The 17,007-nt window shown below is 35.7% G+C and overlaps 1 protein-coding gene across 1 annotated transcript in view; it reads right to left on the bottom strand.

Moving 5' to 3' along the window:
• Positions 1-203: 203 nt before the first annotated feature.
• DRAM1 (DNA damage regulated autophagy modulator 1) overlaps positions 204-17,007 on the bottom strand; it is an 18,810-nt gene continuing 2,006 nt past the window's right edge. Inside the window, exons 2-7 of the mRNA XM_085322598.1 lie at positions 14,012-14,079; positions 13,109-13,251; positions 8,997-9,174; positions 5,512-5,570; positions 3,204-3,296; positions 204-1,582 (exon numbers count right to left, since the gene is read on the bottom strand). Of these exons, the coding sequence (XP_085178724.1) occupies positions 1,538-1,582; positions 3,204-3,296; positions 5,512-5,570; positions 8,997-9,174; positions 13,109-13,251; positions 14,012-14,079 (586 nt within the window). The 3' untranslated portion in view covers positions 204-1,537. The remainder of the gene's footprint in view (positions 1,583-3,203; positions 3,297-5,511; positions 5,571-8,996; positions 9,175-13,108; positions 13,252-14,011; positions 14,080-17,007) is intronic.

Raw genomic sequence — 17,007 nt, 5'->3', positions numbered from 1 at the left:
GGAACTCTGAGGAATGTGTGCCCTTTCTAGGACACCCGATCAGCATGACACAATTCTTGCATCAATCTATACTAGGTTTGATTTTCAACATGATAATAATTATAAACCCCTGCAAGATAACCTGAATGCTATAGAAAGTAAAGCTGCCAGTGAAAAAACATTCTTACTATTTTTATTTGGATGAACATATAAAGAAAACACAGACTCTTTAATTTTTGAAAAAGCTAAATTTGGTACAGTTTAAAATACACATTAAAAGAAATAGCAACAGATGACTAGTYTTAGACAGTGCTTTCCAAAGAAAGCATTTTTTTTATCTCATGGAAAATCAGCAACTGAAAATCATCAATTTTTTGCATAAAATTGTGATATAGCATGGTAATTGTAATTTTCACAGAACTTGATTGATAGCTGAGTGGTTAGTGCATTAAATGGAGGTAGTGAATCCATCCATGAAAGACTATTTTGCCTCCACATACTTCTAACATTTGACTTTTCAGGTAGTGCCRTAAAATTCCTTTCCAGTCCTTTTATCACAGAAATTTATAGCAGCAAATATGCCATATCTTAACTGTAGAAGCTCTCTGGGATTTTTTTCCAGTTCTATATATGTATAAAAATACACATATAACTGAAGACTCCAGTGCTTCTTCTTATTTTCCATTCACTCCCAAAGACTCTGTGAAGGCTCTCTTCATTCTATCTTTGCAGGTTAAAACACAGACTGCAAAATATTTGTTTTGAAATAATCAAATGGCAGTAAGATTTCCCTTTACTAGGTCTTGCATAAATATAATTTCATTGCTCCTTTCTATTCTCACTTCAATTTTAAGCTTCCTATGGCCAGCAATGGATAGACAGGAAAGAGAGAGGAGACTTTTACAACATTCATTGCAGTGATGACTAGAAAACATTTTTGCAAGCAGTATAGTTTAAACTTGTAGGATTTATATTTGTATACAGTGTCCATTGTCAGAAACACGTAGCATAGTGTTGCAGTCCACCAGCTGTTAATTTCCAGTCTTAAAACAGACGCCTGGTTCTGCTCACATCTTCTTTCACATAGTCCTTGCAGCTTAACAGGGAAGGAATTCAATGAATTTAGCATTTTCCTTTCTCTTTAGACTTTGCGAAGTGTCTGAAAAATRTACTTTCTCAAGTACACGATTAAAACTAATCCCACTAATCAGAATATAACAAATGAAAAATATGGATATGTCCAAAAGAGAACAGTTGAGGAGGTCCACATCTTCAAAAGCCTTTGAAGTGCTTCTACAGATTTCTTCTATTATAGTAGTTTTAATATATCAAACAGCAAAAAAAAGTTACAAAATATAATAAAAAGAGAGCCCTAGCTGGGGGAAGGAAATGCAGGAATATTGCTAGTATTTAAAATGTTTTGTTGGATGCTATTGTAGATGTTGCAGAATTAATGGCATTTCTTCATCTTTGAAAATCCCTGTTCCTCTGCAACATTTTATGTAAGTAAAAACAATCCTAAAATGTTCGTCTATACAAAATATAATTTTCTCCAGGATCAGCAGTCTTCATGTATTTCTGTTGATATCCTTAAAGAAACTCTCTAAAAGAAAAATATAGTAAGATCAGTTTAAGAAATCAATTTCATAGTTCTGTGATATAAAGCATGAGGATATATAACATGTTTAAGTGAAATACATTCTGTGAGAAATTAAAAAAGGGAAGGGTTATTTTTTCTCAGAATTTGGTGTTCAAATGGTTTTATGAATTAATTTTTTGTCTTTCTGTATGGAGTAGTTAGAACAATAAGAAGATGGAATCTAAAAATCCTACTGTCCCACTACAGAGCTCTGGTAAGATATAATCTATCATTGTCAAAWACTGACATTAGATTTCATGCTGTTTCATAGCCTGTAAAATAAAATGAGGCCTATGTTTTCTATTTATTTTAATTATATTGCTTTTTAATATGTATTAYGTGCACAATGTTTATAGTTGGTTAAACTTTTGATGTTGAACACTTTTGGATCTATGATTTGAAACAGCCCTGTTTGTTAATTCAGCTATTCTGAAGACTATAGTATTGTTTGCAAATTGTATCACCAGCATTGGAAAGTCAGAGCACCCACTGGCCAAATATGTGATCCCATCAGTTGTGCAGTCATGCGAGTGTTTGGATTTATACTTTTTAACTTTCTGGGATTTGTGCAAGGCAATATCATAAATGATATTCATGAAAGACCTATGGGATATGACATTCACAGTGCTTACAACTGACTCATTTAATCTGTGTAATTATGATATAAAATAGCAGTTCTCAGTCCTTTCGACCTTAAGGTCTCCTCTCAACTTTTGCAAAGAACCAAAAACGTTATGGGGAACCTGAATATCCAAATGTCTGAGAAAAATAAGGATCCCATAATCCTCCTAACTCCTACTGCAATATCCAAGAGGTTCTGGTTCTTTTGCCAGGTTAAGTCTGACATGTTCATATTTTTATCATTTTGTATTCCTGTATGGAACCAAAAACCCTTGAAACTCTGCACGTAGAACATACTGCGTAAAGAGCAAGGGTTGGAGAGGGAAAACTGAAGAAAATAAGTTCAAGTCATGCCTTTTACAAATGATATAAAGGTGTGTTCTTTTTAAATAATCTAATATTTTCTCTTCCTTAAAGTTGATTTAGGTGCATCACCAGAAACTGAACTATCTGTAATGCAAATCCAGCTATCCACACTAGAAGGTTTTCATGTCAATACTATTTATACAGTATTTGCTATTCTTCACATTGTAAGGGAATATACATCAAAATGTGTAACTTTTTAAAAGAAAAGAAACAACTCTGGCTGAAATGCATTGAATTATTACAGAAAATGCCACAGGTGGAAAGAAATGCAATTTAAGTGGCACTATTTATTTTGGCATTACATCACTTTTAGAGGGCTTTTTTCTAAAAACTGCTAAATAAGATATTAATTTATTGAACCATTTTAAAAATCAGACATCTATTAAACTTTTTTGTTACACTTATTTTGTATTTTAAAACTGAGGGGAAAAAAAGTTCATTAGTTAGACAGAAATCAGCTTTGTAAGTGAAAAAAATTCTTTGTGTATAGCTTTGATTTTTCTCGCTTGGTTAGGAATGGTAATTTTCTATTGCATTTGCTATTACAACAAAATTCATAGCACTTCTTAGCCACTGCCCAACATATGTAGATACCAACCTGAAAATCTCTAATGAAGGTGAAAAAGAAGAAGATAAAACCAAAGGCCACTATCCATTCACAGACTGCACTCACAAAATGATAAACATAATCCTGATGGAATGAGAGAGATAAAATAAACATTCAGATAAAACAGTTATGCTAAATGATTTTGGAATGCTAAAAAAAAGGAAAAATAAAGAAATGCTCATTGGTGTACACAGTAGAAATATTTTTAAATATGGAGACTGCTAACTTTTGGCATTATCCTTTTCTTACTATTTTGATTAAGAAAAAAGGATTCAGAATGATGTGAATCTTAGAAATGTATATGTAAATAAAAATCTATTAGTTACAAACAACCCTTTAATCCTGTTTTTCAGTCTTTCGCATGAAATCAGTTTTTATATTTGGTTATTTATTATTGTCGATGACAGCTTCTAAGTCTGTGAACCCTGAGGATGAATGTTTGAAAGGTTTTTTCAGGACATCAATTACGTAGAGTCCTAGGATGCCAATAGGGAGGAAGGTGTTGGGAGTTCACAGTAAATCTGTTGGGAGCTGTAGGCTCTGGGGCTCTGAAAAGCTGATTGTTAAAAGACAGTAAATGAGTACCGAAAGGAATCCATTAACTTCTGCGTGTAAATGATCTGGGGAGATGTGTTATGTGTTTATGTAACATACATCATAATATACTCCTGGTCCTTTGTTTAGGGGTTTCAATTCTACGATAATTAAATAAAGCAATAATATCCAACTACTTACAGGAGTATTCGAATACACACACACCAATAACATAAATGAAAAAAAAAAGCAATAACAAAAGTAGCAATCTTACAAGCAATATATACCCAGTAAAATTAGGTATATTTTTGCCTTGAAAAATTCATTGTATTTGTATTACTAAATGTACAACAAATTGTATTGTTGCAGAATGCTTTGTTGTTATATTTCAAAGGGAAATGAATCTGATTTGTCAGGCCACTTCACCTGCAGTCAGATTAAGTGCTTTTAAGATATTTTTAAAAGAGCAAATAGAGGAAAGTTTCTTTCTGTAAGTCTAACAAATATTCTAAGGGCTTACAACTCATCAAAATCATCCCAATATGCTGTTACATAAAAGTTATTACAGATTTAGTCTTTAGAGACTAATGAGTGTATTTATCCAGGTTGCATAAGTTACCATTAGTAATACACCTTGTACACTAACAGGAAAGATAGTACAGGAAAACTACAATTAGGATAGGATCAAAAGATAGCTTCAGCATAATTTTTACCTCAAAAATGTTTAGTTCTTATGTGAAGGACATCAAAGCGGAATACAGTGGCCCACATTCAAAGCTTTTACTCAGAGCCACTGAACTGAATAGTAGTATCCTTTGAGTAAACACTCACAATGTTTTAAAACCGATGTCCACCCTTGTTTGACATTTCCTAACAAGACTTCTGTTTTTAAGTCAACCATCATAGAAAGGCCCATTAATATGGCACAAACAGAATGTAGTGTTTCTGTTCAGCCAAAATATGTCATCTGTTTCACTACAAATATTTTGCATGCCTTGCATGTCCAGTAAAAAACAAACTAAAGAGATAAATCTTACTAAAGATTTCGAACTTGTGAAGATTTATCTCACAGCTGCCTTGCCACTGTTTTCCTTAAGTACATCTGCCATGTTTGCTTTTATTAAATTCTTCTGGCAAGACAGTCAATACATTAGTTAACTTGGTTTTTGGAGAAAGCCCTCCCTCATGTGGTACAATTTGTCCAAAAATAAAAATTATCTTCCACAGGTATCATTTTAACACCACTGAAATTGATTCACATGCCTGATAGTGACTTTAGTATGCCTTATATCAGATCTGCAATGTTTACCACAGTAGTAAAGATTATTTTAAAAGGAATGGTGAAAAAGCTGAGAAAGCTTATGTTGTTAAAAAAAAAAAAAAAAAAGACAGAATTAAGTTGAAGGTCCACTTTTGTTTCATGTGTATTAAGTTCATTTTCAAGAAATGTGACGGTGAAAGGAAGTAGAATTACTCAATTCCAGAAAGATTTTGGGGGTTTTGTTTATTTGTTTGTTTGTTTTTTACAATTTGTTGTATGAATAAGTATCTTAAGATTTGCCCAGCAGTGATTTTAACAAGCTACAGATAGTTTTCTAATGAAAATATAACAGAAAACTAATATTGTAAAACTGGTGATATTTACGATAATGTACTATCAAAATTCTCCGAGATTTTTGCAATGCTATACACTTGTCGGTAAACATAAGAGCACACCCAAGATTATATGATACAGGATTAAATTCCTAACTTAATGAGATTTTACCTTTTCATTTGGAATCCAATGTATTTTTGTCATGGAAATTTGTGAAGCAAATACAATCACTGGAAAAAAAACAGTGTAAAGGAAACTATAGAAGTTTAATGATTAATAGTGAAAATATGACTGCTCATAAAACTCCCTATCTACCCTTTCTGAAATACAGGAGATCATGAACAACCAGAATGTCAAATCAAAACATTAAGAAAAAGAGGTAAACGAAACCTTTTTTTTAAAGGTAATTGATAGTAGCAATCAAAATGTATCTCTGAATAAATAAAGGGTTCTAGTGGTTCTTCCAAAGCATACAGGGCAAAGAGAGACATTCTCATCAGGGAGGGAAAAAAAGCTTAGATCACATTCACGACTGATCTGGGGAAGCAATTCCTGCATTGCAAGAAGGAGAAACATGTTAGTTTCCATAGGACCAGAGCAGATGCTTTGACTTTTTAAAAAAGTTTTTGCTAAGGATTGAGGCCCTCTTTAAAAGCCCTTTTATAACTGCTGAAACCAAAAACTTGCAGGTGGATGGCTGACATGTGATGATGTGCTGTGATCACTTTTTGTCATTGGCATATCAGCTAAAGCCCAATAAAACCAATGGGGTGACTCTGACTCCAGCAAACTCTGGGAAAAGTGTGTTGAGTCAGCCTCTAGGGGAGTTATTTAATGAAGCCTTCTAGTTGAGCACCAACCAACACAATCCAAACCATCAGCTTAGGCTTAACGTATCCCAAAGTAAAGGGAAATGAGATTCTCAGGATATCAGTTAGTTAGGAGTAGACAGGGTATCAGGTACCAAACAGTCAAGCATTGAAGGCAAGGCTTCCTGCGGAGAGAAAACCCAACAAAATTTCAGTCTGAAGCTTAAAAATTAGTTTCAAATTGATTCATTTGTCAACTGCTGTACTGAATTTCAATCCCACTCCACAGGTAGTGATCTTGTTTTCTACACTTTATTCAAATTCTAATTAGAAAAAAATTCTACATATGCTTCACTATTCTACAACTAATTAAAAAATTAAAAAAATTGTCATAGGCAAACTATTTTTGGTGGATTTGGTTTCTGTGATCAGATCAAGTGGTTAGTGACAAATAATTTATATAGGAACATTACTTACATACAGCGGGCTCATAACCAAATCACAGTTTCATCACTTTGTAAATTTCAATGTTTTATTTGTATAAAAATTAAGCTTTATGACTTAATCTTTTCTTATTAAAAATAAGTTGCTTCTTTTACAATAATTTATTCCCTGCTCATGCARCTTGTTCCTGCAACTACCATTAAAAGAAAATAATGCAATGTCACAAATCATGTGATAAGTCACCAACTATTTTGTTTTCAATGTCTGTACAGAATTTGTCAACCCTGCCTTTTTAGGTTCTGCATTTCTGTCCAAATTTCAGTTTCCAAATATCATAACATATATAGCTGAGCGCTCCCAATGAAAGATCTGCTAACAAGTTTACAAATGAGTCTTTCTAATCTTTTCTCACAGGCAAAGCTGCTAGAAATAACTATACTTTAAATCAGTTTCAAGAAATGTGTTGTCAAGAGACAGCAGGTAAATGAATGCACTTCATAATTTCATAATAGAAAGGGCAGGTTAGTCATGCGATATATATGGGACTTTCACCACTAGGAAATAGAGAAACTGYGAAAGTAAAAACATCTTGATAGCTTGCACTGAATTATAGGTCAAGTCATATAGTAAACCAAGAATTTCACTTTTATGAACAAGAGGAGCTGAGGACATAAGAATGCTGCATCATATTCTGCTTTCTGAATTAATTAATCACTTTAGTAATTGCATGCTGTTTCATCTGATGCAATAGGGTCTTCAGAAATACTTATCAATGAGAAGATGAATGCATATGTGTATCAAAGGATGACATTTGCACCTTTGCATTTAGTATATGTGTATATGGTACTTAAAAGGTAAACTTTAAAATATGGTGTTAGTCTGCTCTTCTTACAACAATGTGAATTTGCTTACTGGGTTTAGTCAGGAAGACAAAGATATACAGCAGTAGCTTCCAAACTGAAAAGTAACATGCTGCTCTTATACTCTTCACCTCCATCCATGGAAAGATGATGGAGCAGCTCATCCTGGATGTCATAAGGTGATCAGGAGTGGCCAGCATGGATTCACCAAGGGAAAATCCTGCTTAACCAWTCTGACAGCCTTCTGTGATGGAATGACTGGCTCTGTAGATGACAGGAGAGCAGTGGACGTTGTCTACCTTGACTTCAGCAAGGCTTTTGACACTATCTCCCATAACATCCTCCTAGGCAAGCTCAGGAAGTGTGGGTTAGATGAGTGGACAGTGAGGTGGCTGAAAGGCAGAGCTCAGAGGTTGTCATCAGTGGCATGGAGTCCAGATGGAGGCCTGTGGCTAGTGGAGTTCCCCAGCGCTCAGTTCTGCATCCCATCTTGTTCAACTTATTCATTAATGACCTGGATGAGGGGACAGAGTGCCTCCTCAGCAACTTTGCTGATAATACCAAGCTGGGAGGAGTGGCTGATACACCTGAGGGCTGTGCTGCCATTCAGACAGGCTGGAGAGTTGGGCAGAGAGGAACCTCATGAGGTTCAACAAGAGCAAGTGCAGGGTCCTGCACCTAGGGAGGAATAACCCCATGCACCAGTACAGGCCAGAGGCTGACCTACTGGAGAGCAGCTCTGCAGAGAAGGACATGAGAGTGCTGGTGGAYRACAAGTTGACCATGAGCCAGCAGTGTGCCCTTGTGGCCAAGAAGGCCAATTGTATCCTGGGGTGCATTAGGAAGACTGTTGCCAGCAGGTCGAGAGAGGTGATCCTGCCTCTCTACTCAGCCCTGGTGAGGCCTCATCTCGAATAATGCATTCAGTTTTGGGCTCCCCAGTACAATAGAGACATGGAACTACTGGAAAGAGTCCAGCAAAGGGCTACAAATATGATTAAGGGACTGGAGCATCTGCCCTATGAGGAACGGCTGTGAGAGCTGGGCCTGTTTAGCCTGGAGAAGAGAAGACTGGGACGGGACCTTACCATTGTCTATTAATACCTTAAGGAGGGGTGTCAAGGCGATAGGGCCAAACTCTTTTCAGTAGTGCCATGTGACAGGACAAGAAGTAATGGGCACAAACTGAAACACAGGAAGTTCCACCTGATTATGAGGAAGAAATTCTCTCCTTCTCCAGAGATATTCCAAACCTGCCTGGATGCAACCCTGTCTAACATGCTTGAACAGGGGGGTTGGTCTGGATGATCTCCAGCGTTCCTTTCCAACCTCAGCCATTCTGTGATTCTGTGTGCTTCATGTTATCAAGAGCGTCTCAGCATGCTATATGCATTATTATAGCAGAAGTATAAACCCTAACAAAGCAAAGACTCTAATCTCATTTTCATCCTTTATCAGCAATCCTTTACCAACAATGGTTTAACTTAAAAGGAAAAGCATGATCATATAAAAGGAAAGCAGTGATATACATCATAAAGGATACTAGGAATGACAGCGATGCATGATATTATAGATATGGCCATCCTTACGTGACACACAAGATAAGTATTCCATTGTGGACAGAACTTGTAAGAGATAATAGACTGAAGTGTAATATATACAACACCACAGCCAAATGCCACCAAAGCTCCTATGTCATGAACACTGGGAACCGACAGCTCCTGGAAAGAGAATCAGCACAATGGTTAGCTGTTACTACTTGTACAGTGGTAGGAGTCATTGAACCCTGGTAAGACTGTAGCCACATTATGTTGGGCCTGAACAAACAGCACGACACAGTCCCTACTCACAAGAGTCCACACAGGTAAGATGAAAGAAAAAAAAGAACTAGTCTAACCATATCCAAACCATATCCATGGTCATCATACCATATCCATATGTCATCAGATCAAAGTCAGAACATGGAAATGCACACATCAGTTATATATACATACATACATACATATATATATACACATACACACACGTATGACAGATCTGTATAACAACTGGACAATTATCAACTACTATTTGCACAAACAGGAACTAGACTGTGTTTCGCTTAAGAGGTTCCATTACCTCCTTTTTCACTCTCCTCTGCCAGAAATTTTCATCTTTTTATGTTGAAAACTGAATCCGTATTTGTGCAGCCATACTTGAACTAATAGTGAGGTTTCATGGAAGCTGATCTAAACTGCTATAGCTCTATCCTCCCCTTCAGTGGCCAGCCACAAAGCTTCAGGAAATGAGTTGGCAGAAAATTAATTTCTTTAATTCTTTAAAGAAAAGCATTTCCCCAAATAAGCTCTTGATATGAAGGACTTCCACTGACAACTCCTTGAAACATTCAGCCTTTTTACTCTTTCCCACATCATCAGCTGGTTTTATTCAATTTCTCCATCAGGCGAAAAGCAAGGATAAAACTCCTGTATCACTACATGTAGCCTCTATTTTTGTAATACCCTACCTATGGCAGGTTCTTTCCTTTAAATATGAACAAGTAGAACTTCCAGTAATAAAACACACAAAGATGCCACAGAAATTCTTTGACTCTAAATGTTTTGTGTAACAAAATTACAAATACTAACATATGCCACCTTGGAATCCAATGCCAGAGAGGTAAGCTGGCTTTAAAGCTGTTTTCTGCCACCAGCATGTACTAAAACATGTGTTATGATCTGACCTACCAAAGTTCTATTTTCGTGATTCACAAAAACACATCAATATCTTTTTATTATATATTTTAATATCCTTCCTGGCTGGAGGACACTGTTTTCTTTTTTTTCTAATGGTGATTATCTTCATATGCTGCTTTTTAAAAATTTTCTTTCTCTGTGCTTTTCTTCCTTCTCACTCCCCCCCCCCCGCTCTCTGTGATGTATTAAGTTCTGTCAAATCTTAAAGCATGTTAAATACCCCACAAAGATATTTAAGTGGCTTCTCATCTGTACTTGCATTTTATTCTCCTGTCCTGTCTTTTTGCCCTCCATATAGGAACAATAGGATTTTTTATGGAAAGCACTAGGCAAGTTTAACTTTGGCTTTGCTTTCAGCCCCATAGAAAATATACAGAACGTTTTGAACACAGCTCTCACTCTTGCTCCTAGCAAGCTCTCAGAGCTTCCCTACAAACCCCAACTACAGAACCATGTGATCTGTTGCTAGAGCTAGGGCACCAGACCTCCTAAGCCTTCTAATCATTGTTAGGGCGCTCTCTTTTAATCATCATATGTGAAATCTGGAAAGAAGAACAGACCCACTGAGACCTGGGTTTTTACTTTTCCTTGTTCATTAAGGGCTGGGGAATTTTTTCTTGCACGACCAATACCTTTTTAATGCCATTCCTCTATTGTCTTTCATTTCTGTATTTCAAGCATTGTGTTATTTAAAAAGGAAAAGGAAAACAAACTTCTTATTCATGACCATTGCTTATTTTCTCTTTTGCTTTTAGAGGACACACTGCTAGTGTTTTTTCTTACTCTTTTTCTCATTTTTGGTAAGTGTTCAGAGAACAGTACTATTAAAACCACATGTTGCCTATCATATTCTACCTTGAAGCAAAAGGAGGGAAAAAATATCCTCACAATTATGCTACTTAAAAGACTCACCACAAATGGCATTAGATTTGTATACATAAAAGTAAACCTTAAATATTCAGTGTGAAATTTCACATTGAAGTCTTTTTAACAAACCAGATATTTGCTTTGGGGAGAGAGAAAACAAACTGCCACTCCATAGAGTCAATCAGCTCTATTACAGTACTCAGATATGGAATTAGCTCACCAGCTGGGGAAAAGTAAATGTGCACACAGAAATTAATTTCCTGCATGACCCACTGGTTACAGGGACCAGGCTGAATGCTAAAGAAACATAACTTCTAATTCCAACTCTGCTTTGGTTTCCTGACTTTTAATAAACCCCACAGCCTCTCCATGTCTCAGTTCTTCTACTAGTAAATAAGGATAAGAGTGTGCTGTTTACTAGTTGCTCACTACACTGTAGATCTGAAAGACCCAAAACTTGTGAACTGCCATTTCCATCTTCCCAGCCAATCAGGCATGCTTAAAAATTTGCTAGGTTATATTCTTAGCTAGATTAGAGCCTTATTGTGTTCTGAAACTCTTCTACAAGCTGCACCTACCATACAAAGGTCAAAGCAGATGACAGAAAAACTAAAGAAAGGAAGCAGTCTATGAACAGGTAGTGACAGACAATAGRTAAGAATTAATATTATTACTGCCAATGGGCCCCTCTTGAAACTTTACGATCACAGTTTCAACTTCCCTGACTCTCTAAAACTATTTGGCATATTTGATTTGTCTTTTTCTTACTCTAGCAGGGTTTGTTTTCTATTTCAGTCAACTGGCATTGTCCACCCAACAAGTGATTTTTTTGTGCCACATATAAATCTAATCAGTAAGAGTACAAATACTTTAAAAGTAGAACACAATAGGGAGCACCTATTGCGTTTGCTATCCACACGCTGCCCAGAGATAAGATTAAAAAGAGTAAGATATCAGTCTAAGGTTGAGAGTTTTTTGTTTGAAAATACCATGTCAACTACATGCAAAATTATACTGGCTGCTGAAGCCCTGAGAATCTTTGTTTTCAATTTCTCCTTAGCATTCTGTGGTTGCCTACTACTAGCCTTCTCAGATCCTTCATTATAGATAACTGTTCATTGTCAGCACACTATATGAGCACAACAGTATTTACCAAAAAGCTCTGCATGGTAGAAAATCCTTTAAAAGAAATAAAACAGTCATTGCCATAGATTCCATAGTTTTAAAGGAAACACCTTATACTATCTGCCAGTTAAACTTGACTTGACTCTGAGTTGAATTTTTCAGTGGAATTGTCCTAACCTCTTTCGTGTGTTAGATATAATCCACCTTATTACATGCTTGCTCACTAGAAAAGGTGAAAGGAATCCTTTGTGTTAGCATTTTCTCTCTCCACTGAATTTTATTTCAGACACCGATGACTGGATTCTCTTTCTGATTTATAATGAGATATCCTACCCCTTCTGGCAAAGTAAGATGCAATTCTAAATGGCTCGATCAAAAGAATTAATGGTTAACCCAACTCCTCCAAGCTCAGAACAAGGGGCTAATGTTGTGTTCAAAGTGCTAACATGTCGGCTACATCTAGTTTATTCTATAGAAAATGCTGCTAGTGTGTACACTACTATGTACGTAAAAATAAAGGCGGGTTTGCTAATCTGACTTATTCTATCCTAGCTGACTGTAAGCAAACTAAACTGTTAGTATCAGAAGCTTTTTATATTAAAACTTTCTTAATAAAAATTACTGATTTTTATTATAGTAAAAAAATTTGCAGTAAAAGCATCTCTAGTAAGATATTTTCTGGTACAGATATGTTACAAGATAAGCACACACAAAACTCCTTATTGGCATTGCCATACAAGCAAAAAATCTAGTTTGCAGGGAAAAACCAAATCTGCCTTTTTAAGGCTACTCAAGTCAGGAGTAAGACATTCTTRCTCTTTTTGACAAGCATTCACACTGGGATAATGTTAACCATTCCAATCTATTTGGTTGTTGAACTGCTAAAACAAATTAAACTTTATTTATGATCTGAAATTTATGATCATACCTGAAAAGTAGCAACAATGGCCATTCCAATACAACCCATCAATCCAATACACAATGAAAGTATGTTGAATGAAGAACTAATAAAATGTGATGACTCATTCTGCTTTTCTATAATTAAAGCTCTGATGTACATTGTAGCTACACCTAAAAAACCAAAAAAACATATTTTGCTCAGTGATCATGTATCTCTTACACTGGATTCTATAAAGAACAATACTCTAACAGTCTGACAATACAAAACTTTGCTTCAGTCTATCTACAGTTGGAAAAAATAAATCAGGTAACTCTGTCAAGGCACTAAGATGTTATACATAACACACCAAGTCATTGTGCCTGAATGAGACCCTTAGAGAAGGTAAAATACTGGATTTTAATTTTCCATGAATGCTATTTAGGTAATACAAGTACACAGTGTTACACAGCTTTTTATCCTCCATTCCCCAAAAGTGAAGAGGAAATCCCATACTTCCTGATTCAGATTCTGTAGATATTTAGTGGAAGAGTAAGCATCTCACAGAGGAAGCCAAGCATTGTTCCACCACTGTTTTCCCCTTTTGTACAGTACCCTATAACCTAATGTCTCCCAATGTCAGATATACAGTTGGTGCAAAATAATTATGCCATCTCTCTTCCACTTATTTTCAGCTGCATTGACTACTTTGCACTGATGAGACACTCTTAGGAGACAGGAGAAATGCTTTGAACATCTCCTCGCTTACTGGCTGCAAGGAACTGGCCCTCTGGATACCACTTTCATCTGGATGACATTATCAGAAATCTGTGGAGTACTTATTTTTGTGGAGTACTTATTTTTGCAGAATTTTGTGTGGACTGCAATATAAGCAGACAGCTTTTGCTAGATTTCATTTCTCTGTTGTATTCAGATCAAGTACATTATACATACCTAAGAGTGATGAAATATTAATCATAAAACCAAAGATACCACTCTCTGGAGGTTTAGTTCCAGTGTCACTAAAGCAAGAAGAGAAAGAAGAAATTAAAAGTTAATTGAAATCTATGAAACACAAATGAGAACCCCAAGAGTAATGTCACCTGTGAAGTGCTGTAAACATATGAATTGGAACGTTGCACACCTTATACTTAAGCTTTATTTGTATTACTGAATCTTTTTAGAAAGAAAATACCGTTTTAGAGAATAGTATTTGARCTGTATTCTTCCTTTTCTGTATGTAGTGTGTAGAGATGTGATGGATTGGGATACTTTGCTCACAAATGACAGAAATGGTTACATAAATGACATATTAAAATGTTAGAGAACTGAGTTTAATTTTCTGATTTAAGAGGATTTAACCCCAGGAGAGCAACTGCATTCCAATGCCTAGGAATGTTCCTAGGCATTGTTTAATTTACTAATGTAGATATAGCTTAAGAGTACTCTAGGCCTGAGGTGCTGTTAAGTCTTTTCTGTTAAAGCTGTTCCCCTTTGCAGGAAATAGCTGGAAGTTCACTGGACCAGACAGATGAAGCATGAGTGTGAGAGTATCTACAGAACGTATATGTATGCATACATAYGTACATAGCTAATGAAAATACATGTTATATAGAAAATGGAACATCCTCAGCAAAGGACACTCAGAGAATCTTTTTATGTTTTTCCCTGCATATGGGCAAACACTCACACAAATACCCATACCAGAGAATGTTCTTGCCTAGTGGGAAGTGCATGCTTCTGGGAATATGAGGGTTCAAGTCCCCTCAAGCAGGATTTTTTCACACTAGGTGAGTGCTCGGTTGTAATAGGAATAAGTGCAATACCATAGCCTCTTTGTCCTATTGTGTCTTGTCTAAGGTGCAGCCAGTCTGAGAATATCTATCAGGTCAAGCTCTGACAGCCAAGTCATCAGTAGTTTGTAAATCCTTACAGAGCTCAGATGTGAGCTGGGTTCTCAGTTAGTCACCAACACCAAGAGGCATGGTCATGTGTATATAAACAGATGCATCCAAGGAACTTTATTGTCAGAAACCTAAACTGGTAAGGATATTAGCTAATGGCAAAGTTAGGTGGAAACAGCAAAGGCTCAGAGAATTAAACTTTTTCTTAGGCATCTGATGGGATAATTAGATACCAGCTAAAGACTTTTTGCATGTTTTGAGAAGATAAATCCTGCTGATTCCAACAGGCAGGCTAGATTATTTTTTCAGTGCCATGTATCTGAACCTATCACTTACTGCAGTCAAAATGACAGGTACTCAGAATGAACGTCTGAGCTGTAGCATGCAAAAAATAAAGCACTCTAAATTGCTAACCATTTTTAAAGAAACTTTTAAAAAAATTTGTTTATTCATGCCARAAAACAAGAACATATTAAAGGATTTAGTTTCTAAGAACACTCTCAGTCTCCACGTATGTTACAGAAGTGTTTGTGTAATCAGTTGCTAAACCGATTTGTCAAGAATGAGAGTAAGCTAAGAGTAGGAGAAATTCTTCTGTATGAAAAGTTGATGCAACAAATAGAGGAAAATCTTATACTTCCTTTTGACTTGATTGTTTTCAAATCCTCAGAGAGCAAAAGCTTGGGATACCCAAGCTTTTAGACAAGTTTTCACAACTTCTCAAGCATTAGCAATCCCTGTTCATGTGTATCTTCTTGTTATGCTTTCTGAAGACTTGCTACAACACGCGGTGAAATTGATGGGACCAATATGGTGACTCTCACTTTTCTGTTTGACATTTCTAAAAATCATTTTAGTCCTTGCTTCCTTTACCTATTTTTTAACTTTGATTTTTAACTTTTTTGAATTTCATATCTTTTCCTCATCTTTCTGGAGTGTTTTTTACAAATATGACAAAGGACTTTGCTTAAAAACTGAGCCACTTGTGACAGTCTTGAAGGACTTTTGCAAATCAGAAACCGCTCTGTGCTAAGTACCAGACTGTACACTTCAAAGCTTTTGGAGGGCTTTAGGTGAGAAGAGAATGGAATTGGCACATGCAATTAAAGCAGCCATTTGAAGTTCTTGGAACACTTCACATCATAAGAGCAATCCAAATAACCTGAAATTGCACTTAATTCCATTCAGTTTTAATCGAACTTTTCTCAAGCTAAAGCTTTATAGAGGAATTTTGTATTAGTATTTTTTTAAACTCAATAATCTTAGATGCATTTTTTTCAAGTAATTTCATACCAAGAGTATTTTATGATACCTAAAATGTATTTACGAAATACTGCACTGGACTTTTAAGGGCACACTCATCATACTTTCTACTAAAAAATCCCTAAGGCTAAATGAAGACTTAGATATACATTTTGTTTGCTTCTAAGATTCTCTGGTCCATAGTTCAGAAAAAAAAAAGTATTCAGTGATAGCTATTGTTTTTAATGAAAAAGAAAAAATAAAATGGCATATATGAAACAAAAACTTTCATCTAATTTGCCACAGTACATAGGTGAGCACAGCCATCATGGAAAAGATGAATAACCTAGGATCAAAATGACAGTATTTGTGTCATCATCTCAAAAAGCAAATTTTTCTAAGTCAAATAGTCTTCTGAAAAGTTGAAAGAAAGAAAGTAGAGGAGAAAGAGAGTAAGTAGTTTTAGCACCAGAAGACTACCAACTTTGAATTTTCTAAATGTCTATCATAAACTATTTCTCTCTGAAGCCCTAAATTTTTTAAAGTAGGAATTAGCAGATTATAATTCTGCCTACAGGGATCTGACTGATCTAGAGGTACCAACTGACAGCGATTATCTTTTGGAAAATTCCCTTAAATCTTTCACTGAAAATTCAAACCACCAAATAGTCACTGTGGCACATCCAGGATTAGTTTGGATTTTGAGTATCTCAAGAAAAGAAAAGAAAAGAAAAGAAAAGAAAAGAAAAGAAAAGAAAAGAAAAGAAAAGAAAAGAAAAGAAAAGAAAAGAAAAGAAAAGAAAA

Source organism: Rhea americana, unplaced genomic scaffold (genome assembly GCF_003343005.1).
Source record: "Rhea americana isolate MKP2758 unplaced genomic scaffold, rheAme1 scaffold_79, whole genome shotgun sequence".
In the NCBI taxonomy this organism is placed as follows: domain Eukaryota; kingdom Metazoa; phylum Chordata; class Aves; order Rheiformes; family Rheidae; genus Rhea; species Rhea americana.
This window is presented reverse-complemented; position numbering and strand designations above follow the sequence as displayed.